Source organism: Sarcophilus harrisii, chromosome 3 (genome assembly GCF_902635505.1).
Source record: "Sarcophilus harrisii chromosome 3, mSarHar1.11, whole genome shotgun sequence".
NCBI lineage: Eukaryota > Metazoa > Chordata > Mammalia > Dasyuromorphia > Dasyuridae > Sarcophilus > Sarcophilus harrisii.
Window position 1 is genome coordinate 495,279,125 of NC_045428.1, and position 24,119 is coordinate 495,303,243.

General features: G+C 45.7%; 1 protein-coding gene across 1 annotated transcript in view; it reads right to left on the bottom strand.

Moving 5' to 3' along the window:
* Nucleotides 1–24,119, bottom strand: part of DSCAML1 (DS cell adhesion molecule like 1) — a 480,720-nt gene that overhangs the window by 58,800 nt on the left and 397,801 nt on the right. The window contains exons 12-13 of the mRNA XM_031961331.1: nt 1,632–1,831; nt 52–148 (exon numbers count right to left, since the gene is read on the bottom strand). Coding sequence (XP_031817191.1) covers nt 52–148; nt 1,632–1,831 — 297 coding nt within the window. The remainder of the gene's footprint in view (nt 1–51; nt 149–1,631; nt 1,832–24,119) is intronic.

Consider the following 24,119-nt stretch of genomic DNA (forward strand, 5'->3'; position numbering starts at 1 on the left):
CTAGTGTAAGGGAGTTGCTGAGATGGGGCTCTGGGAAGGGAGACAGGATACCTTGCACAGTGAGTTGGATCAGACCCCGGTCCTCCCCATAGGAGTTGATGGCATGGCAACTGAAGAATACAGAGTCCCCACGGTCAGCGGGCTTCAGCTTTGATAAAGATAGGGGCAAGGAGGAGGAAGGGAAACAAGGGAGCATTTCAGAGTGAGTCAAAGAAAGGCATAGTTTCTTGGGGGGGGGGAAGGGAATTTCTTGTAATTTTTTGTTATTTTTTTTCCTGTGCTTCTTCCTCAAGTCACCTCAGATCTATGGATATGGCAGACTGATCCTATTTCCTATTACTTACTTCCAAACAAGCCTGGGAGAGTGTAAAGAGTGTTAGGTTTGAGTCAGCAGATTTTAGTTCAGATTCTCTCTCCCATTTAATATCTGGGTAAATCACTAAGATTCTTTGAGCCTCAGTTTCCTTATCTGTTAAATGAAGGATGTGGATAGATAACCTATAAGCTCTCTTCTGTCTCTAAGACTGAGATCCTATGATACCAATAAATTGGAGACAAAAAAGATCATAGGGAAAGGGGATGGAGAATGCTATCTTCTACCCAAGGAGAAACGCCATTTCTGTCCAAAGGTAGGAGAGACACGAGTGCTGTGTCACATAAGAATAGGGCCCCAGAGATTGATATACAGGGCCAGTAACAAGAGGCAGCAGATAGACTGGTCATGAGGATGCTGACGGTCTGAAAGTTTTTGGAGTTAAAACAGGGAGGGATCTGAGGGCTTAATTATGAAGAGACCTGTGGTATTCCAAGCATGGGGTTAAGCTATGGTATTCTAAGTACTAAGGGAAATGCTAAGGGAATTCTAAAAATGCTGTCAATGGAGGGCTCCAGGAAAGGAAATGTGATATTCTGAGAAGAAAGAGTTTTCAAAAACTGAGAAGCAATTCATACTTTCCAGGGGGCAGAGAGGAAGGTTGGGGTGTAGGTAGAATCTACTGCTTGTGTGGGATTGAGAAGGCTCTAATTTTCCTGCCAGTAGTCAAGGTTATCTTGGAACCCAATCACTGCCAAATTAAAGCAGCTGTACTGCAGAGAAAAGGAATGAAGGCCAGGTGACTGTGCCATATAGCTTCACGAAGGAAAGATTGAGAGATGGAGGAAACCAGCCCTTCCAAGCAGGTCATGACATAGTCCTGGTTTCCAGGTCTATAGTCAGCATGCTTCTTCGCTAGTTTTCTTGCTGATTTGCTTTAATGTGACCTCCCACCGAACAGCAATCTTTCACTCTATATTGAGAAGTCCCACAATGGAGAAATGGAAGCTGGGCAAATAGGTTGCTCTACTCTTTCTGGGTCAGGGAGATCAGTGGGATAAATCCTCACCTTCCCCTCTTTCCATTTCTCCAATGACAACTCAGTTAATGATGCTCTGGAAAACAATTTTGAATGAAAATCTGTTTGTATCCTAGGGATTTTCCCAAAGGGAACAGAGGCCCTTGGTTTCCACTGGGGTCCCAGCCCTTCACACCCTATCTGCCTAGCCTGAAGATACTTGAGAAAGTTAACGAATTTAGCTGAAGGGAACTTTGGGGGTTTGGGTATGAATGTTAAGGTGGGCAGACAGCTGTTTACCTTCAGAGTAGATATGACCTCATCCCCGTTGTCCTTGGTGGTGATGGCGTATCTCATGACTCGGTCTGGGTCGATGACCGTATCCCCTTTCTCCCAACGGATGATGATAGGGCGCTCCCCTCGTGCAGTGCAGTTCAGTTCCTTTGTGTGACCCTTGATGGCGATGGTAGTATTAGGGTGGGAGGTGATCATGGCTGGTACTGGAGAGAGAGGGAAAAGGAGAATCAGAGAAAAATATGGAGTAATCCCAGAACCTCGGAAAGCTTCCTCCTCTGCCTTCAGCTGCTCTCCCCTCCTCAGAATATCCGATTCTGAATTGTCAGGGATTCAGATAGCTCACAAATGACAAGAGGGGAATAGATCCCTCAAACCATCCTCCTTCCTTGCTATTCTGGCCTTAAATAAATAGCATTATGTGCATGAGGTCATTTACCCTATAAGTATAACCAGCAAAACCGGCTGTCAAACTTGCCAGGTCCAAGAAAGCATAAGGGGCTAAGTGTGTAGTGGAAGATGGGTCTCTCCTATCTTCCCATCAGTCTCTGGGGCTTAACCTGGTCTGTAAGAGCCGGGATGCTGAAAGGAGGCAAGCTCTGCTCGGTTTCACTGGTATGAAGGCCCCCACTGTCTAACCCAGAACATGTTGGGACCCCCTTCTCTTCTGCCTTTGCTTGTGTGTGCTTCCTCAGGGTGCATCATGATGGGAATGGTCCAGAGGTGTGTGTCCTGTTATATATTCACAGGAAAGCAGGGGTCCAGCCTAGGAGACCTAACTAAGACACTAGTCTATCTGTGAATTATAGGAGGGATTTAGGAAGAATAAAGGATTCATCAAGTTCAATATCTTCATTTTACATGTGGGAAAACTGAGGCAGGAGAAGACGTTAAATAAGTAGCATCATATAGCTAGTAAGTGGCAGATTCAGGGTGTGAACTCAGCTGTCCTGACTTCACAATTACAGCCCCTTCTATTAAGACAATAGTAACTCTCTTACTGGGAAATAATCTTCAAAGACGATTTCTACCTTCTTTAGGCAAGATATTACCTCACCCATTCCAAATAGCCAAGCAAAGATCCTGATCTTAGAAATCCCAAAGAGCAGCCACGGGCAGCTCCTCCCTGTAGTCACAACTCTGGGGCCTTCGCTTTCTTCAATCAGAAGTTTCTCAGGGTTTGGCAAACTTAAGTGAAATATAAATTGCTGATTCAGCTCTCAATAGACATTAAAGTATACATGTGAGGGCTTTCTGGGGAGGGGGATTGATTCTATTGATGTAGGAGTTCTCTGCAAAGAACTCCCTCTCCCAATACGGACCCATACTGACTGTAATTTATGGTCTAAGCATTGCCCGGGATGTGGTAGTTAAATGAATTTTCCTGCGTCGGGACTTGATGAGGAAAAGAGGCAGCATTTGAGCCCAGAACTCCTTGCCCCTGAGACCTGCCTCTGCCGTTTCTCAAATGTGAGTCATCATTATTAACAACATCTTATAATGATTCACGTTAAAAATGCTGCCTTTGAGCCACTGGCACTGAGGATGGCGTTTTGGGTTGCTCAGCCCGTGGGTGGGACGAGTCTGTCTTGGTGCTGCTATTGTTCTGTTTTTTGATCGAGAGGCCTCCGTGGCTTCCCTGAAATCACCAGAGGCAGGCAGCCCGGCCTCAGCGGCCCGTCGCTAGGTCTCCCTGCCAGTGTGGTAGGATCTCAGCACATTCCCCAGTCCCGGATCATCAAATAATGAAGCAGATAAATTTTATAATGCGCAGCATTACACCAGGATATACAATAAAATGCGAAAGACAAATAACTAGGTGCAAGTTATAATGAAGAAAAAGCCTGCAGTCAGAGACATGCGAGTATGAATTATTGACTAAGGTTTTACACTCTCAAGGATGTGAGGAGGAATATTTTTCCATCAAAGATTTGCATAATTCACTCGTATAAACCTGGGTGGAATATAGAGTATGATTTTACATCAACAAGTCGAGCTTTGCATTGCAGATGCCCTCCATGTTTTAGGGGAGCTTTAGAATAGGAGGGTGGAGGGAGGAGCTGGGCTTGCTTCTGTTCTCCCCTTGGAGACTGCATCCGAGGGTCTGGGGCCCAGGACTTAGGTCGGACCCAAGCCTGGAGCCCGGGAGGGTTTGTCTCAAAGGGGAGCTGGAGAATCAGGCTCTGAGTTGAGAGCCTTTGAGGGGTAGGGGTCAGTGGGCAGGGGGCTAATGCTAACTAACCAGGAGACACCGAGCCTCCCAAGAGGACGGGAAGACTGTTCACTGGGAAGCCAGCTGTGACTGGGGGCTGTAAGAGGACTTCGGAGGTCTCCATTGGGCAATCTATATTGCGGCCCTTGCCCTCAGGAAGCCCTGTCTGTGATCCATCAGACCAGTCACTCAGAGAGGCTGGCAAGCACACAGAGAGACAGGAAAGATGGACCAATCCCATCTTCATCCAAAACATGGGGATTTTGGTCTCTCCCTTTGTCTTCTTTTGCTTTGGTTTCTTCTGGCTGGGGGTGGGGGGAAGAGTAGGGCAGGGAACATTGAACAGAGGAAGGGGAGAGGGAAGAATGATTCTTCAGGGAAGAGGAAAGAAAATATAGGAAGCTCGGGAGTGGGAGGGAGGAGGAGGGGATCATAATGATAAAAAAAATCCCCTGTTCAAATCTTTTGAAATATAGAGCTGCTTAGGTCCTGCTGCTCCTCAGTGAGGGTAGAAGCTCTGGGTACTTCATTTACTGCTTGTCCTTACAGGTCCCAGGATCACCGACCCTGACCATATTGATGGCCCAAACCCCCTGCAAAGCCACCTGGCTACAGACAGACTTAAGAGGCAGAGGGCCAACCAGGCTAGGGGGTACAGGGGTGGTTCAGTTTCCTAGGCAGGAGAGGGGAGTATCATGGCAGAGGGTGCAGTTGGATGGCTTAAGGACCCTGATTACTTCTGAAGAACTGGTGGCTCTTGGTCATCTCCTTCAGAAAAATCCCCTGTGGAAAAAAGTACCGGAAAGAAGCAAAGTCTAAAGCTTCTGGGATTGCTGCTTCTAGAGTCTTTATAGAAATGCTGTGGGGTGGTAGTAACTGATATAGATGGGGGAGACACTTTCCCTACTAAAATTGTAGCTGGTGACACCCAGCTGCTCCCCCCTTACCTCCTGAAGGGCAGCCTTCCACCCCAACCCCCCAACTCTCCTCAGAACAGTCGCCAACACTGGGATCTTCCGTTTTCATCCTCAAGGACAGGCTGGGCCCTGGGGGCAAGTGAGGGCATCAAACCCAATGCACTGACTCAATGTGATGAGGGGGTTTCCCTGAGAATACCCATCCATAGCCACGCTCAGGAGAGAGCAAGCCCAGGAGACCGGGGGCGCACAGCAAGAGCATCATAGTGAGAAGGGCGGGCGGGCAGCAGGGGAGGGACGTGATGCCGGAGAAGGGCCCCTCCTCAGGAGAAGCTGGCTCTGCCCTGCCTTCTGTCTGCCCCCCCCCCACCCCCGGGACCGTGGGGACTTCTGAATCCGGTGCACTGCTACAGAGCGCAGGCTACGGGCTATAGCTGATGACCAGTTTTAGGAGGGGCCATGCTCCTGGACATCAGTTAGCATGTACATAATTTGGGAAATGGCAGGTCCCTGTCCCCAGGAGGATGCTGAGCCCTAACATCTGTGCAACCTGCAGCAGGTAACCCCCTGGTGCTTATGCTTCTTATCTGTGAGTACATTGGATTAAATGGGCCCAAAAGTTGTGGTCCTCTCTTAACAATCTCTTGGTACCACAAGCAATAACCAGTAGTTCCATTTATTATTATTCCAAAGAGTTAGTGAGTTAAAGCTTCTCTTTTCAGGGGAATTCACATTTCAATAGGACCTCAAGGAAAGCAAAATCAGCACTGGAGTTAAGAGTTAGGAAGACCTGAGTGCAAATCTTGTCTCAGTTGCTCACAGTCTATATGACTCTGGGCAACTCATTTGTCCTCAGCCTCAGTTTATTCATGTGTAAAATGGGAATATCAACTACCTCATGGTAGTTGCTATGGAGATCAAATAGATAATATATAAACAGTACTTTGCAGGCCTTAAAGCTCTATATAAATGTCAATTATCATGATTATAATCAATTCTCAGCGGTGGAATTTCAGGAATTAGTGGAAGAATAATTTTTTTAGTGGTGATGGTTGAAGAGAACCTTTCCTGGTCCCCCTCTTCCTCTCTGGGCAAGGAAATAAAGTCCTTCTTCCCTACCCTGGTGCAGTTTCTTTCTGTTTTGCCTCCAAAACACACAATGAGGGACCAGGGGATGATCTGCCTGAGTCAGGAGAACAGGTGGGGACAGTGCTGGATTTGGAGTCAAACAAATGCAAGTTCACACAAGCTGTTTCAGATAACTTACTACCTGAACGACTTTGGAATAATCACTAAATTTCTCTCAGCCTCAATTTTTCTATCTGTAAAAAGGAGAAAAAAACAGGATCTACTTCTTAGAGTAAATGAGAAAAATATGTGTTAAGTGCATCATAAATGTTTATTATTATTATTATTACTTACTAAAGGTAGCCCAGCTGGGTTAGGGATCTTGGTTGAACTTTGTCGCCCTAGGTCCTCAGTACACCGCCTTTCCTCATCCACCGCTTCCCCCCCTCCAATCCGTGGCACTGCAGCATCGCTCCACACTACAATGAATTACTGCAATAAATACTATTAATGCTTCACTCCATGCTGCTGGGAGGCAAAGCCTAAAATCTCCAGCCCAAAGAGCTCTGCGCTCATTCATGAATGCACATGGATTCCTGCACCATCTACACTTACACCAGACCACAGAGAGTCGCCCATCCTTACACACACTTCTGTCAATTTACAGCCTTGAACACACCCAGAAGCATACCAAAGGGCCCCTTTGCAGACAAGCAGATGGGCGCACAAGCCCCCACAGAGGTAGAGCCCAGCAGCCAGGGGTTCTGCTCCCTTCCTCCTCTTGCACTAGGAGTTAATCTAGATTTAGGAAATTTAGTTATGACCAAAGCCATTCCCTCTGTCCAGGCAGCCAGCACCTTCTTTTAGAAAGTCCCCTCCTTTGTGGTTGGGTCTGGGCAGCACAGGGGGGGAGGAGGTAACTGGTTGGGGGATGGGGAGGGTGGGCACCAACATGCAGGCTGGCAGGCAGAGCTGGGAGAGGGAAGAAATGTAATGCATAAACAAACAGAGAGCCCGAGTCCTGCAGTAATGTATGGTAATGACAGTCACAAAAGCAACACACTGCTCTAATAGGACACAGGAGGCTTTAATGAGATACAACTTCCCGGCTTTCTGTGGCAATGTAATTCAATTAACAGTGAAGGAAACTTCATTTTTTAAGGGTGTTGGTGGTGGGAGAGACAATTGTCTGGGGGCTTTATAGGAAGGGCAGGAAGATTTGGGGGCTAGGAGTTAGGGGCAAGGGTGTCAGGACTGACCCTTGCAAGGCCTTCCTGTCAACAGACTCTCCCCAAGGGACCTGAATGTTATCTGCCCTACAGAGTCGCATACAAACCTAATGGGGAGCAGGGACATGGGTGGAGGTAGTGATGGAGTAGTCTAAGGAAGAGAATGAAAAGCCAGTTTCCTGGGGGTCTTTGAGGTGAGGTCAGCACAGGAGGAAAGCAGCTTTGGGTCTGCATGGAACTAGGAATGTTCTTGCTCCAAATCCTGCCTGCCTACAAAACTAACTTTTTTCCAACTTGATTCTGCCCCTGACTTTGTGTATGTCCCTTTGCTTCCTAGGGTTGTGGTCTCCTTATCTGTAAAATGGGGGCAAATTAGGGATCTCCATGTTGCCCCTCCTGCCCATATGGGAGACAGGATTTCAAATCCACCATAGACCTCCAGCTCTGGGCTCAGGAGAAATAAAGCAAATGGTTTGGCCTGGGGGAACAGCAACAAGATTGTTTGTGTATAGGTTCTCCCAGGGCTAGCATCATACAATCAAGAAATCTGAATCGACAGGGACATCAGAGGTCACCCAATAATAATAACAACTCACATTTGTGAGGGTCTTTGTAATCCAATTGGATATTAAGGTTTACAGATAACTTTCCTCACAGTGACCTCTCTAGGCTTGTTTCCTTGTCTAGAAAAATGAAGCTGTTGGACTGGGTGAGCTCTGAGGTCCCTCCTAGCTGCAAATCTGTTTTTCCATGATCCCTGTGGGATGGGATGCAGAGTCAGTATTCAAACTCAAGTTGCCTCAGTGCAATCCACCATTCATGGCCCTATACCAACAGTGCTTGCTTGGTTCATTCAACTTGAATCTCTTCCATTTCATCCTATGGTAAGTGGCCAATCAGCCTCTGTTCAAATGCCTCTAGGGATGAAGAACTCATTCCCTTTTGAGCCAGGCCATGCCATACTTGGACAGTTCTAATTATAAGGAAGTCCTTCCTTAAATGGAGATCAAACCTGCTTCTCTGTAACTTCCATCTCTCTGGCAGAATCAATCATATAAGGCTTTTCTCAGTGGCAGTCCTTAAAGCACTTGAAATCAGAAATCACACACCCCAATAAGTCTAGTTCCCATGCTACTTCTTCTCACTTCCCTTTTCTCTTAGCTTAGTAATCAACTTTCAGTCCCATGATTAGAAGGCATTTATAATAATGACAATGAGGTGATGCACATTCATATAGCATTTTAGGATTTGCAACGGACCTTAATTACATCATTCCATATAATCCCTACAACAAAACAGTGAGGTAGTTATTATTATTATCTTCATTTTATATATGAATTGCAATAAAGGGAGGTTGTTACTTCTCCAGGGTCATATAGCTAGCAATTATCTGAGAGAGGATTTAAACATGATTTTCACGACTCTTAAGTTTGGTGCCCTATTCACGATGTCATCTCATTTAAGATTTAAAATTGTTTTTAGTTGATAGTTAAAGATCTACATTTGCAAGGACATTCTGCCAAGAGCCCATAACAATGGCCATCTTGGCTGGGCCCTTGGCAAAAGAACTCCTGTCTCCTTGCACTGGCACTGGTTGTCCTCCATATTTTCATCTTCATTTCTTAAATTGCCTCAGTCCTTCAAGATTCAGCTCAAATGTCACCCTAGACAGAAAACCACTTTAGGTTCCTCACAGCTTCTGGTTATCTTCTTCTTTTAAAAAATAATAATAGTATTTTATTTTTCAAAATACATGAAAAGATAGTTTTCAACATTCATCCCTGCTATTTGGATGCTCTCTAGGAAAGGGAGAGAGGGAGGAAAATTTGGAGTACAAAGTTTTGCAGGGATGAATGTTGCACAAGAAAAATCAGATCAAAGGAGAAAAAATGAGAGAAAAAAAACCAAGCAAACAACAACAACAAGGTGAAAATATTATGTTGTGATCCATATTCAATCCCCCCACCTCTGAATGTGGATGGCTCTCTCCATCACAAGTCTGTTGGAATCAGCCTGAATCAACTGGTATCTTTTTACTAAGACTACCTTGTATCTAGCACTCATCCTGTACATTCGTGGCCGTGTGTGTTGTCTCTCCCATTAGAATGGAAGCTTACTGAAGACAAGAACTATTGGCTATTTCCTTGTATCTAGCTACTCATGCTGTGCTTAGCACACAGTAATTGCTTAATAAATGCTCCATGATTGATTGAATGATTGATTAGCACACTCCTCCCTATGTGTGCCTGGGAATGGACCCAGCAGCAATCACCTTTTTCAATACAGAACTTCTACTTTTTAGCTTGATGTTTGAGAAAAGTCAGATGCAGAGCGAGGAGCAAACCAGCGCATCACACTGCTTTGGGCTCCCACCTAATGGCAGGGATGACCTATCTCTTCCCAGCCTTTGCTTCTAGGGACAATAGTCCGCCAACCTCAGCTGGTAAAAAGAGGAAACTATTTCCTTCCCTGACTCAGCACTACCATCACTCCTCTTTCTCCCTCTACAACCCCAAAGGCGGCTCCGTCCCTTTTGGAGAGTGGCCAACATCCGCTCTTGCCCATCTCTGGCCCTCCTGTCCCGGAGCTGCTTCTTCTCTTCCCCACACATGGGGAGAGGTAGTGGGAGGGGTGCGGGGGGAGGTTTTCCCTCCATCTGGGGGCCTCCCCAGCGGGGCAGGCAGAGGGGCAAAGAAATCAATTCCAGTAACAAGATAGTTGTCAGAATCCGATGTAACCTGTTCCCATCTGTGAAATTGCTCTCTGGCTGGCTCCTGTCACCGAGGACTGAGGCTCTCTCTGCCTAGGAGAGATGCTATTTACATTTTAATTTGATGGTGAGAGGGATGGAGAGTTAAAGCACCCCACACCCCACAAGCCCCCCCTCACTCCCAGGGGAGCCATGGACCTTCCAACACCCCCTGGGGATGGGAGAGCGGACAGCTTGAAGCCCCCTCATCTCTGATACAAACCCCTCAGCCTGGTCCTTCCCCCGGTACCTGATCTTTTTCTCGGCCCCCACCATGTCGTCACTCTGCATCCGGGCTGGACCCTAATGCCCCACTTAAATCCCATTTATGAACAAGTCAAGACATCCCTCTCACTGCCTCACAGGTTGTCTCTGAGAATGAAGGACGAACAACAGCAGTAAGGGATGTCCAGCTTGGACTCTGCTCCAGACAGACCCATTTACTCGCTCCACTATTCCAGTCGATGCTCCTCTTCCTCACCTCCACTGATCCCCTACTTCAAAACTTTGTTCAAAGCTCACTTTCTCTGTGGTGGATCAACCACACATTTTTGTACCCTCTTTACTCCAGTTTTTCCCTGGTAATCACTTATGTGTTACTCTGAAAAAAAAAAGGGGGGGGTGTATATATGTATGTATATCTCATCTTTCTCATGGGGCTGGGCCATATTTGATTTATATGTGTATATATGTGCATGGATGTATGTGTTATATGTATATCCTACATTCCTCATGTAGTGTGTGCTTGGGGGTGGATGTAAATGTGTGTACACACCCACGTATACTCACATATTTTGCCTTTTCTCACTGTGCTTAGCACACAGTGGACATTTAGTGTTATTCTTTGTATCACTCGAGTAACTCCCAAGAGGAGAATATGAAAAGCCATACCTAGAAGCTTATTGACTCATTTCTCTGGACCCTGATAGGCAATATACATGGACAAGTGCCTGTCCCTTTCCTGAAGGAAAGGATATCTCAAGGAGATAAAGCAGAAAAAGAAATAACTAAGCATCACAGCAAAAGTAATAACACTAATACCTTATATGCTTGTAAAGCGCCTTTTTGTTTTTTCAAAGTAAATTTATCCCTATCGATTGTTTCTCCAAACTCATGACAAACATGGAACTCAGACAGGGCAGGTATTTTGATCTCCAATTGAAAGAAGAGACTGAGGGTCAGAGAGATGAAATGTTTCAAAAAGTGTTGCAAAGCAATAGGGCAATGGGGTGGGGTGGGGAATAGACCATGGGTCACTTGGTTTTTCCTTTTAGTTGCCTGAGCTAGTGTTCTTTGCTGGTTCATCATCCATTTTCCACCCCCTAATTATGAATGTCCCTGAAGGTTTTACACTGGGTCCTCTTCTCTCTCTTGGTATCTCATTCCCTCCCATGGGTTTATGTGTCACCTCAGGCAGTTTCTGTACAGGAGACAGAGCATAATGGAGAAATGAGACTTCCTTTTCATATTTCTTTCTTTCTTCACTAATGAGTTTGGCTCAGTTGGAGTTTCTGACAAATCACCAAATCACCAGAGGAAGCAAAAACTCAAAGAAGCCCTTATGGGAAGTAGGAGGGCTTGGAATTTTATGGTGAACAAGATAGGAATTTCATGAGTGAGTGAACTGAGAAACTGTGAAATGCATTTTTGAGTGGGCTAACATCCACTCTCGTGCTTGGGAGAGGGGAGGCTGGAGAAGTAGTATATCAGAGATGGGACAGGAAGGGGGTTGGACTGGATGAGGTGGTAAAGTCACAAAACTAATCTGGAGGCAGAGGTAGAGTGTTCAGTCATTTAGTAGCATCCAGCTCTTCATGATCACATATAGGGTTTTCTGGGCAAAGACACTGGAATGGTTTGCCATTTCCTTCTTCAACTCATTTTATAGCTGAGGTAACTGAGGTAAACAGGATTAAGTGGATTGCTTAGGGTCACCCAGATAGTATATGTTTGAAGTTGAATTTGACTTCAAGATTTCCTGACTCCAGATTCAGCACTCTCTCCATTGTGCTATCTACCTGATATTTTTCAGTGCAGTTATTGTCTTAAGTGATCAAATAGTAAAAATTATTTGTCCAAATATTTATCTCATACTGAATTTTAAATTTGAAAAACATATGTGATTACAAAGTAAAGAGTTCCAGCTTTGGAAACAGAAATCTTGGGTTCAAATTCTGGTACTTTTATTTAGTACTGTGTGACTTTGGACAATTTCATGCTTTCTTTACCAGTAAAATGAAACATTTGATATTTATAGAGAATCTCTAAGATTCTTTCCAGTTCTAATGTTCTATATTCTTATCCTTTGATCTTTCAGGAAACAAAAATTTAAAATTTTCTACCCTGACCTTGTTTCTGCTGCCCCTTCCTTTCACAAAGTTCCTCCCAGAACTTAGAATTCTTTTTGAGAAAAGAGACTAAAAATGCTAACAATAGACAGCTTTCCCCCATATCCCCTACCTACCAACCTACTCCTCGATCTTTCCAGAAGAGGGTACGTTCATACAGAGCTGTAACTAACATTTTTTTACCTGAGATAGAAATGGTGGAATGCATTCTCCAGAAAATCCTGTCTCCATGATGTTAGTCAGGAAGAGGAGTGGGTTTGGGGTTAGAAGGGGACTGTAAGGGTGGTTCCTTATTGTAGTGCTGGGTGAAATATCGGGGTAGATTTGAGGGTAGAAGCGTCTTTCTTCTCAATGAAGAACCCTGTGCTATCCACCTTGGACAAAGCCCCCTTGCTTCACCCTAGTTACAATTCTGGGCATGTAGAAAACCTCAGGGATCATTTCCCTAAAAAGAGACGGGAGCAGCCTTTTCTTGAAGGGATGCTTGTGCCCAGCTTTGCTCTTTTGCTTTGTAAAAGGATTATATTCCTCCTCCATCCTTCCGTGTGAAAGCCCTCCCTGTGTTCCCCCTGGCACTTCTCTCTCAGCTCTGGTTCTTTTTTGTCTCTGCTTGTTAACAAGACTCCAACAAGAGGAGGAATTTCATTTGGTAGCTGGAGATAAGCCAGCCACAAAGGGCATTGTTGGTGTGTTGGGTGATGGGACCCCAAGAGCTCCTCCCAGACTAGTCTAGCTCAGTCCCACTGATAAAAACAGGCTTCTCCCCGAGGAAGATTTTTTTTTTGGGGGGAGGCTTCTTCTGACTCCTCCCTCCCTTAAAGAGCCAGGACTGTGATGTTATTAATTTGATTGCACCAACTTTGGCTTCTTGTCTCCCCTGATTAGCCAAGCTCTACCTGAAGCATGAGATTAATGCAAATTGCATGGAAGCAATTGGTTATGCTGTTAGAAAGCTAGGAAGGAAGCAGTGAAGGCACTCCTGCCCTTCTCCAGAGGATCAGAGGATTGGAGCAACTAGGATAAGCCACTGCATTTGTTAGGGAGACATCCATCACTTGCTGAGAAAAATAGAAGGGTACTACTTAGGAAATATTGGTGTCAGTTCTGGCTCTTTGCTAGTTCACCTTAAATGCATGACTCAACATGTCCGAGGCTTGGTTTCAATAGCTATGAAATGGGATTTTTTTTTTATTTCTCAGCTTGTGTTCCAGAGGAGAATTCTCTTGCCTAGATTTGGAAAGAATTGAGTCCATGGATCTTGAATCCCTGCTCTGAATGCCTCCTGATTAGGCTACAAGTTTTTAGAAAGCAAGGATTGTGCTAGGATTGTGCCTTTTCCCCCTTCATCTTTTTATCATAGTAAACAATAAATGCTTATTGAATTTAATTGAATCCATCACTGGACCTAGAATTGAGAACTCATCAACAACAAGAACATGTATTAAGTACCTGTTGTGTGCAGAAAAGTATGCTAATCCTTGAGGGAGATGTATAGATTTAATTTAGATCCAGTCCCAATCTTCAGGAATTAATTGGCCAAACCACAAGCATTTATTGAGTGCTTCCAATTTGACAAGAACTGTCTGATAATAAAAAAACAAGTTTGAGGAAGCTTACAATTGAATGGGGGAGAGACTTTGCGCAAATATAAGTTTATTCAAAATTCATATAAATTATATGCAAAGGAAGGGGGAGGCAGCAGCAGCTTTTTTTGAGGGGGAGGCAATAGGATGTAGAAAGGTCTAACAAAGAAGCCAATACTTGCAGTGACTTTTGAAAGAAATAAGTAAGGACATGGAGATGAGAGATGAAATGTGTGAGTATGAAAAACAGCGAGGAAGATAGTATGATTGAACAATAAAGTGCATGAAGGGCAGTAATCTATAATAAGACTGGAAAGGCAAGTAGTAGCTTTCAATACCAAACAGAAGAGTTATGGATTTGAACACAGAGGTAATAAAAAACGTATTGAGCAAGGGAGTGACATGGTCAGTGCTGTATTTTAGTCACTAGGACAGCTAAGTGAGGTGTCAGATGTGATAAAAAAGGAGATAACCAGTAAAAAGCTATCACAAAAATCCAGATAAAAGGTAAAGAAAGCTTGAAGTGAATGGCTGTGTGATGGGAGAGAAGTGGAATAGGAGAGAAGTTGTAGAAATAGAACCAATAAGATTTGGAAACTGAATATATCAATCTCCTAGTTTAGAAGGGGAACAAGTCAAAAATGCTGAGAACCAGAATAGATTTTATTACATAAGTACATTAGAAACTCTTGATGAATAAAAACGACCAACTGTGATTCCAGAGGACTGATGATGATGCTTTACACCTGTCTGCTGACAGAAAGTTGATGATGGACCTCAGAAGCAGGATGAATGATTCATTTTGGATATGGACAATGTGGTTATTTATTTTGCTCATCTATATATATTTGTTCTATTGTTCTCTTTTTCTTTTCTATGGGGGTAGGAGAGTTGTACATAAATTGAGGAAGCTAGGTGGTACAATGAATAGAGCACACTGGACCTGGAGTCAGGAGGACCTGAATTCAAATCCAGCCTCAGACATTTATCAGCTATGTGACCATGGGTGGGTCACTTGTGTTTATCTCGGTTTCCTCATCTGTAAAATGGGGATAATCATAACACCTAACCTCTAGAGGTCATTGTGGCAATCAAATGAGAGAATCTTTGTAAAGCACTTAGCATGGTGCTTGGCACGGAGTAAGTGCTATAAAAATGTTAGCTATTATCATTAGACTGGGATTGTATGCCTCTATTGAGCTAAGGTTTTGTGCCTCTAGAAATAGCCTATTAAAATGCAAATATCAAGGAGAAGGTAGAACACACAAATTCTCCTCTCTGGGCCCTTCCTATTACTTCTTTCACATTTTATATTCTCCCTTCTCTCTCCCTGCCCCCTCTTTTTTGTCCACTGCCACCATTTTTGTTTAGGAACTCATCAACCCTCGTCTGGATGATTATAGTAGTAACTGATAACACAGGCTTCCTTCCCACTCATCTGACATTCTGCATTATGTTACTGTCCTGCTCAAGGGCCCAAGATTACTATCTGTTTTATCAGGTATACATTTGCTTGGCTTTCCAGGTCCTACAATCTAATTATTTTACCCTAGAACCTAATTTCTGACTATACTTGGCTTTCTCTCTCTCTCTCTCCTCCATCCCTCCATCCCTTTCTCTTCCAGGACACACACACACACACACACACACACACACACACACACACACACACTCTATTCCAGTCTCCCACATTATCGGGTTCATTCCCATTTCTCTCCTTTGTACCTAACGTTTCTCTTGTCTACAGTGATTTTCCCAGAGCTCCCTTTCCCTCCTTCTCACCCTATCCTGTTCTAACACTACCTCTTCCACGAAGCCTTCTCCAGTTATTGCAGCCCGCTAGTCCCTGGAAGTTCCATTGCATTTTTAGTGAGTAGAACAGGATTCCGCCCATACCTATCCTTACCCTGTCTCCCTTGCGGGAGGGCAGGATGGTGTCTGCCTGGCAGACCCTCTCTCCCTCTGGCCCCATGAACTGCTGTGGATGATAGTAGGGATTTACAACTTCGCTGCCGGCTTCATCAGGACAGACAATGGAGAGAGGCCTATGTTGCATCCTTCACAATTCGGGCAGTCAGGGAGGAGACTAGATCTAGAGGGGAAAAGGGGAATCTGGGAAAAAATAAAGAATCTTGTGCTCTAGGCAAGTCAAGAATTCTTCCCCCAGGATTCCCATTCATCAGACCAAAGGCTGAGGTTCCTAACTTTTCACAGGTCCCTTTGGCAGTCTGGTGAAACTTACAGACCTTCTCAGAAGGTTTCTAAAGGCACAAAATGAAATATCCAAGATTACCAGGGAAGTCAATTGTATTGGAATACATCCCAGGTGGTATCTATGATTTATCCCCACTTTCCCCATTTCTACAGCATTTTAAAGTTTTTGGAGCATTTTACATATGCTCTCGTTTGGTCTTCACAACCACCCTGGGATGTAGGTGCAGTTCTTATCCCCATTTTATAGATGAGGAAACTGAGACAAACAAGGACTAAGTGAATTGCTCAGTTTCACACAGTAAGTGTGAGGCAGAATTCAAACTCAGGTCTTCCTTCTATCAATAAAAGACAACTGTCTAGCAGCTCCTCAGCCTTAGGAACTGTTTAAGCCAACTCTCGTTTCACGGGCGAAGAGACTGGGTCTGCAGAGGGGGCGGTTCACCCAGGTAATTGGTAACCGGGGAGGGTCCGATCCTCGCTTCCCGGAGGGCCCATCGCCTTTGTAGGAGTAGCTGCCGTGGATCTGGTTCAGGTTCTGGTTCTGCTCTTCTTCCTCTGGGTGACCTGCGGCTCAAGCCCTAGGTCTGAGTCTGTGAATCCCACCGTGCTCATACCCCAGCCTCCCTTTCCTCCGCACCCGCCGAAGGGGGCAGGGGAGTGGGGAGGAGAGGAGGGGCCGGCGGGGAGGGCAGTTTTGAGAAGTCTCTGGTTTGGGCCAGGAACCATTAGGGGTTAAAGCTGCACCTTGGTCCTGGGGGGGGGGGGTAGGAGGGCAGGGATGAGTGGGGAAGGAAAAACCCGGGAGGCTGAAGGGGAGGAGAAGGGGGGGGGGTTGATGCCCTGCTCTGTCTTCTCCATTTTAATGAAGTGGGAGATAAAACACTCCTCTTTATTTTACGAAGTATATGGAAATCAATGCAGACCAAGAGCTAAGCAGATAATAACAATAATGATTTTAAAAACCCCTTCAGCACATCTTCCCTTCCCCCCTTCTCCCTCCCTCCCCCTCCCGATCTCGGGTCTCTGTCACTCTGTCCCTGTCTCTTTCTTTCCTCCTTGAATCTTTCAGCCTGGCTCTGCTCCCCCCGCCCCCCAACTCTCTTGTCTTTCTCTCAGTCTCTGCCCTCCCCCATCTCTCTGTCGCTGTCTTCCCGTCTCTTCTCCTCGCTCCCCCGTCTGTGTCTCTGTTTCACTCTCCGCTGTGACTCCCTGTCTCTCCCACCCTCATCTCTGTCTTCCTGCCTGTCTCTCTCTGGTTCCCTCTTCTCATGTCTCTGATTCTCCCCTCTATGTCTTCGTCTGTCTCTCCTTCTCCCTGTCCTTGTCTGTTTTCACTCTGTCTCTGCCTCTTCCCCTCCCTCTCTGTCTTCTCTGTCGGTCTCTTCTTCTTCCCCCTCTTTTCCCCTCATCTTCCCCTTCCCCTCCTGCTTGTCTCTCTGTGTCTCTCCTCTCTCTCTCTCTCCCTCCCTCCCTCTGTCACTGTTTCTTCTCCCACTTTCCCCTCATCTTCCCCTTCCCCTCCTGCCTGTCTCTCTGTGTCTCTCCTTCTCTCTGTCTCTGTCTCTCCCTCCCTCTGTCACTGTTTCTTCTCCCACTTTTCCCCTCATCTTCCCCTTCCCCCCCGCTTGTCTCTCTGTGTCTCTCTCCTTCTCTCTGTCTCTCTCTCTCCCTCCCTCTGTCCTGTTTCTTCTCCCACTTTTCCCCTCATCTTCCCCTTCCCTCCTGCCTGTCTCTCTGTTCTCTCTTCCTCTCTGTCTCGTCTCTCCCTCCCTCTGTCCTGTTTCTTCTCCCTTTTCCCTCTTCCCCTTCCCCTTGTCTCTCTGTGTCTGTCTCTCCTTCTCTCTGTCTCTCTCTCTCCCTCCCTCTGTCACTGTTTCTTCTCCCACTTTTCCCCTCATCTTCCCCTTCCCCTCCTGCCTGTCTCTCTGTGTCTCTCCTTCTCTCTGTCTCTGTCTCTCCCTCCCTCTCTCTGTCCTCCCTCTGTCACTGTTTCTTCTCCCTTTTCCCTATCTCCCCTTCCCCTCCTGCCTGTCTCTCTGTCTCTCTCCTTCTCTCTGTCTCGTCTCTCCCTCCCTCCCTCTGTCCTCCCTCTGTCACTGTTTCTTCTCCCACTTTTCCCCTCATCTTCCCCTTCCCCCCCGCTTGTCTCTCTGTGTCTGTCTCTCCTTCTCTCTCTCCTCCCCTCCCCCCCCTCCCTCTGTCCTCCTCTGTCACTGTTTCTTCTCCACTTTCCCTCTCTTCCCCTTCCCCTCCTCTGTGTCTGTCTCTCCTTCTCTCTGTCTCTCCCTCCCTCCCTCTGTCACTGTTTCTTCTCCCACTTTTCCCCTCATCTTCCCCTTCCCCTCCAGCCTGTCTCTCTGTCTCTGTCTCTCCCTCCCTCTCTCTGTCCTCCCTCTGTCACTGTTTCTTCTCCCACTTTTCCCCTCATCTTCCCCTTCCCCCCAGCCTGTCTCTCTGTGTCTGTCTCTCCTTCTCTCTGTCTCTCCCTCCCTCCCTCTGTCACTGTTTCTTCTCCCACTTTTCCCCTCATCTTCCCCTTCCCCTCCTGCCTGTCTCTCTGTGTCTCTCCTTCTCTCTGTCTCTGTCTCTCCCTCCCTCTCTCTGTCCTCCCTCTGTCACTGTTTCTTCTCCCACTTTTCCCCTCATCTTCCCCTTCCCCTCCTGCCTGTCTCTCTGTCTCTCTCCTTCTCTCTGTCTCGTCTCTCCCTCCCTCCCTCTGTCCTCCCTCTGTCACTGTTTCTTCTCCCACTTTTCCCCTCATCTTCCCTTCCCCCCCGCTTGTCTCTCTGTCTGTCTCTCCTTCTCTCTCTCTCCCTCCCCCTCCCTCCCTCTGTCCTCCCTCTGTCACTGTTTCTTCTCCCACTTTTCCCCTCATCTTCCCCTTCCCCCCCGCTTGTCTCTCTGTGTCTGTCTCTCCTTCTCTCTCTCTCCCTCCCTCCCTCTGTCCTGTTTCTTCTCCCCTTTTCCCTCATCTTCCCTTCCCCTCCAGCCTGTCTCTTGCTCTGTCTCTCCCTCCCTCTCTCTGTCCTCCTCATCACTTTTCTTCTCCCTTTTCCCCTCTTCCCCTTCCCTCCAGCCTGTCTCTCTGTGTCCTTCTCCTTCTCTGTCTCTCCCTCCCTCCCTCCCTCCCTCTGTCACTGTTTCTTCTCCCACTTTTCCCCTCATCTTCCCTTTCCCCTACCTGTCTCTCTGTGTCTCTCTCTTCCTCTGTCTCTCTCTCTCCCTCCCTCCCTCTGTCACTGTTTCTTCTCCCACTTTTCCCTCATCTTCCTTCCCTCAGCCTGTCTCTTGTTGTCTCTCCTCCCTCCCTCCCTCCCTCTGTCACTGTTTCTTCTCCCACTTTCCCCCTCATCTGCCCCTTCCCCCCTCTGCCTGTCTCTTCCCCTCCCTCCCTCTCTATCTTGTCTGTTTCATTTTTTTCTCTCTTGCTCTCTCTTTCCTTCTTTCCCCCCCATTCTCTGCCATGTCTGCATGTCCTTCCCCACTTTCCCTCTTTGTCTACCCTCCTCCTTTCCCGGCTAGGAAGAGAAATGTCTGAATTGTCTCTTAGGCAGCTAGGGGGCGGCCTGGATAGCACACAGGGCTTGGAGTCAGGATGTCTAAATTCAGATTCAGCCTCTGATGCTCACTTGGTTGTGTGATCCTGAGCAAGTCACTGGTTTCTCATGTGTAAAATGGGGATAAAAGCACCTGCCTTCTAGGGTTGTTGTGAACTTTAAAATGCTACCCAAATGCTAGCTATTGTGATTATAATTGTTAAACATGCCCTAACTTGGTTTGGGATTTTCCAGGGAGTTCTCAATCTTCCTCTTGCTCCTTGGATAAATGCTGGGCAATAATAATTGCTTGCACATAATTTTACTTACTTGACAGATGTTTTACAAAGAAAAGTCTTCTTGTCTTCAGTACGGTGCCACTGGAGGGCCGTGGCATCAATGCTTTGGAGACACCCTTCAAAGTCATCTGCTTCTCTGGGCCTTTGTTGTCTCATCTGTCTAATGACAGCATTGGGCTCTAATCTCCTTTCCAACTCTATAATCCCTATGATCTCAGCCAGCCTTTCACTGAAGCATGGATCTGTGCTATCAACATCCCTGACAACCATCTCTCTAACCTCTGCTGGCTTCTGGGCTGACTATTTTTATTTGGAGACAATCAGTGCCCTCCCCTCAAATCCATTCCATCTTTCCAGGAGAATATAAACTCCCTGAGGGCAGAAAATGGACGACCACCTTTTTGCCTGGTACAATGTCTGGCACAAGAGACACTTAAAATCTTTTTTTTTTCAGTGAATAAATGGGTCAGAGTGGTTGCTAGCCTAAGAAATCAGTCCCATATTCTTCTTCTCCCCTGTACACTAGCCTTTTTCCCATGATTGTGAGATGGAGCTCTCCTCTTTGTCTGTCTTCATTTACTGAATAATTTTTACTGAATCAATTTACTGAATAATGTTATGGGCCAGACACTGTATGAAGCAGGGAATATGAAGGCAAAAAGGAAAGTTCTTGACCTCGATGAGTTTACATTCTCTTTGAGGAAAATGACATGTATTCAGATAAATCTAATACTCTACCCATGCCATATTGAAGATATGTTAAATACAGAAGGGATGAAGAATGGGATAAGTGGAAGAACACCACCAAGTGCGATGATACGTATTCAGATAAATCTAGTATTATACCCATATACCATATCGAAGATATGTTAAATACAGAAGAATTGAGGTAAGTAGGCAGAATACCAATAACTGGGGAGAGAAAAGGAGTTATACAAAGTTGAAGATTCGGCATGAGGAAGATGGAATGTCTTGTATGAAGAACATCACACAGGCCTTGTCTGGGTGGGAGAACATGGTGGGGGGGGGGAAAGAGTTTTGTTTTTTTTTTTGCCTTGTCAATTGGGGTTACATGACTTGCCCCCAGGTTCACACAGCTAGGAAGTGTCTGAGGCCAGATCTGAGCTCAGGTCCTTCTGACTTCAGTGGTGCTCTATCTACTGCGCCCAGGTGGTGACTGGGAAGATTATTTGGGAGCAGATTGTGAGGGGCTTTTACATGCTAGAGAGGGGTGCGCATTATATTCTACCGGCAGTGGAAGCTATTGAAGATTGCTGAGCAGGAGATACAGGGTTCGATCTGTGCTTTAAGATGCTACTTTGGGAGCTGTGTGGAGGAAAGATTAGAGGGGGAGAGTCTAATGTCAATTAGATGGCTATTCCAATAACCTAGCCAAGAGTGGGTGAGGGCCTGACCAGGGGTGCTGGCTGGGTGAGTCAAGCAAAGGAGAGATGGGGAGGAAGGATCCATAGGATTTGGCCATGGAATGGAGGGAGGGGGTGAGGGAGAACCAGTGAAGGAAGGGCTAGAGACACCAGCCAGGTTTTTGTTGGGATTGCCTGTTCCCTTCAGGACCCTGTCTTCATCCACAATCCATCTGGGGCTTTAGCTTTTCTTCAGCTTCTATTTGACTGAGTCCCAGAAGCCTGGTGTTTGGTGAGAGAGTGTGTGATTTCCCTTTAATTGGCCTGACATTTTCGCTAAACAAACAAATCAAAACCCAAGCTAAACAAAGGGCCCTTATCAGGTTTAATTGGCTACAGGGTTTTGTCTGTCAATTCACTGGGGCCTTTGCAAAGCCCCAGGAAGGTCTGGGGGAATACTGTAATAGCACACGCATAATAAGGTTATGCCAAGGGATTCAAGGCAACCAGACTCAGGTCTGGGATGCAATCACATGGGGTGGCTGGGGGGAGCAGACAGTTCAAACCCCAGCCCCCTCTGCCCTTCCCCCAGCCCCAATGAGATAGCTTTCCTTTGTACCTGCCTTTTATTGAAGTATTTTGTTTGAAGTTGCTTTTTCCCCATGTGTCAATCAGTGGGAGAAATTACTGCCTCCTCTTCTTGGTCTTCTCTTCTTTAAAAAAATGTTTTTAAAGAAAGATAAAAGCCAGCCCTGGAGAAGTGGCATTGGCAGGGGGAGGGGGCGAAGCTAATTTCATTCATTCTCAACAAATTTCCCAAGGTTGCTAAGGCTGGCTGCTTGTTTTCTCCCCAGTTGCACCTCGGGCTCAGCAGGGGCACAGGCTTGTGAACTCCCCTGTCGGGCTTGGGGGACTGCAAGCAAGATGGGAGGCTGCGCCCAGCTGTAGCTACCTACAGGGATTTCCTCAAGTTTTATTTATCTCTTTTCACAGGATTTCACTGACCAGCTAAGGATCACAAGGGGGATCACACTCCCTTTGGGGACCACCCGCCAAGAGGTTACAGCTACAAAGGGTTTCTGACTGAATGATCATACATGATTACATCTAGAGCTGGAGGAGACCTCAGAGACAAGCTAATCCAACCCCTTTGTTTTTTTTAGTCTGTGGAACAGTCAGGGTTCAAACCTGGATCTCTGGATTACTGGTCCAGAACTTAAAAAATAATCAGAGATTCTTTATCTCATCTTCTAACCCCTTGACCTTCAAATGATTGAACCTTCATCCTCAGAACTCATGTAGCACTCTTGAATGTACTTATGTAATACTGAATATTATAGTCATACGTGTTTGTGTTTTATGCCCTGTACTAGACTGTAAGCTTGATCAAGGCAGGAACCTTCAGATTTTCTATGATTTACATAAAATAAAGGAACAGAGAGATGGTTAAAAGCAGTTTTCTTAGCATAGTTTTACTCAGTTTCTTTTTTCCATTTGAGGAAATAGAACCCTGGGGGGATATCTGCATCAACCAGGGGAGTTTGATAGACTAAGAACTAAAATGGGTTTCTGACCCTGTTAGCTGACAACTGAACTGAAGCCACTTTAATTCTCTCTGTTTCAATTTCCTCATCTGTAAAATTAGGTGGCTGGATTTGATGGCCTCGAAGGTAACTTCCAGACTAACTCTATGATACATGATTCTGTTATTCAGAGGAAATTGTAACTGAAAGAGAAGGTCATAAAGCAGATGGGACCCTATCATGAACAATGGCTCCATTATTAGAAGGCATGTCAGTGCCACAGGCCAAGAGAGTCTTTGAGGAGAATTAACCAAAAGATAAATAACTAGGAGAGGCTTACTAATCACAACACCTCTTAGTGGATGGTGAGGGAGCCCCTTGGCTGCTGGTTGTAATTGTTTGTCCTGTAGCTGAAGCCAGAAGAAGGCTGAGAGAACCATCTTCCTCTTCAGGGAGGGGGCTTACTGACCACAGCATCCCTAGGAGATATTAGAGAGGGTATTTAGGGACTCGGAAGATAGATAAAAGCTGGATGTACTGTAGATGTGAAGGTCACCCTGTGGGGAATGGCTAAGGCACAATATCTCGTGGGGAGCACCATGATTAAGAGAGCATCATGGTGACATCAAGGGAAGACATAAACAGGTCTGCAAATACCTGTGGTATGAGCTGCCCCTCTCCACAGGTGCTCTGGCTATCCACGGGCCCTGTTTGTATGTCCCAGGGTGGGGGGGTTCATGTACTGTTCACTCTTTATGTGGAAGGATAGTTCAAGGTCATTGGGAGCAATGATCTTTTAAATTTTACTTCTAAGTTATTTCATTACATATCTTTGGTTTGAACTAATCTTTTGGTTGATGAGCAAAGCAAACACAGTAGAGGGGACTTAGGAACTGCAGCAGAAACCAACTCTGACCATCAAAGTACTTGGAAACTGGAGCAGTTTTCTACAAGTCTGCATGGGAGAGAGATCTTAGATGCTACATTGCTGAGGTTGTCTTAAGATTTCCACCTTGGATACTTTAGTGCTGCAGGGATATTTCTCAGATTGTGATTGGACTTTCAGGATTTTAGGGATGTGTGTGTGTGTGTGTGTGTGTATTTAGTGACACAGATCAATTGCTTTACAACAACTTTTACTATTGTGTGTCAAGGTGTCATCACAGTATTATTTTTATTTCTGTGATGATTGTGTAGTGAGTTACAATGAGACCAAAAATCAAAACAGATGTTAGGCTTTTAGAGTTCTAGTGTACAGTAATGCTCTTAAAGAAATACAGAGAACTGTTAGTTAAAGAAGGGCCTTAGGACCTAAAAGATAAGACTATTGAAAGTATTTCATGTGATGCTGTACATATCTTTGTGGAAAAGTGAAGTACTTAATAAACAATATATAAAGTACCTCTAAAATACCTCGTGAAAAAACAGCTGGGAAAAAATCTGAAAAGTGAT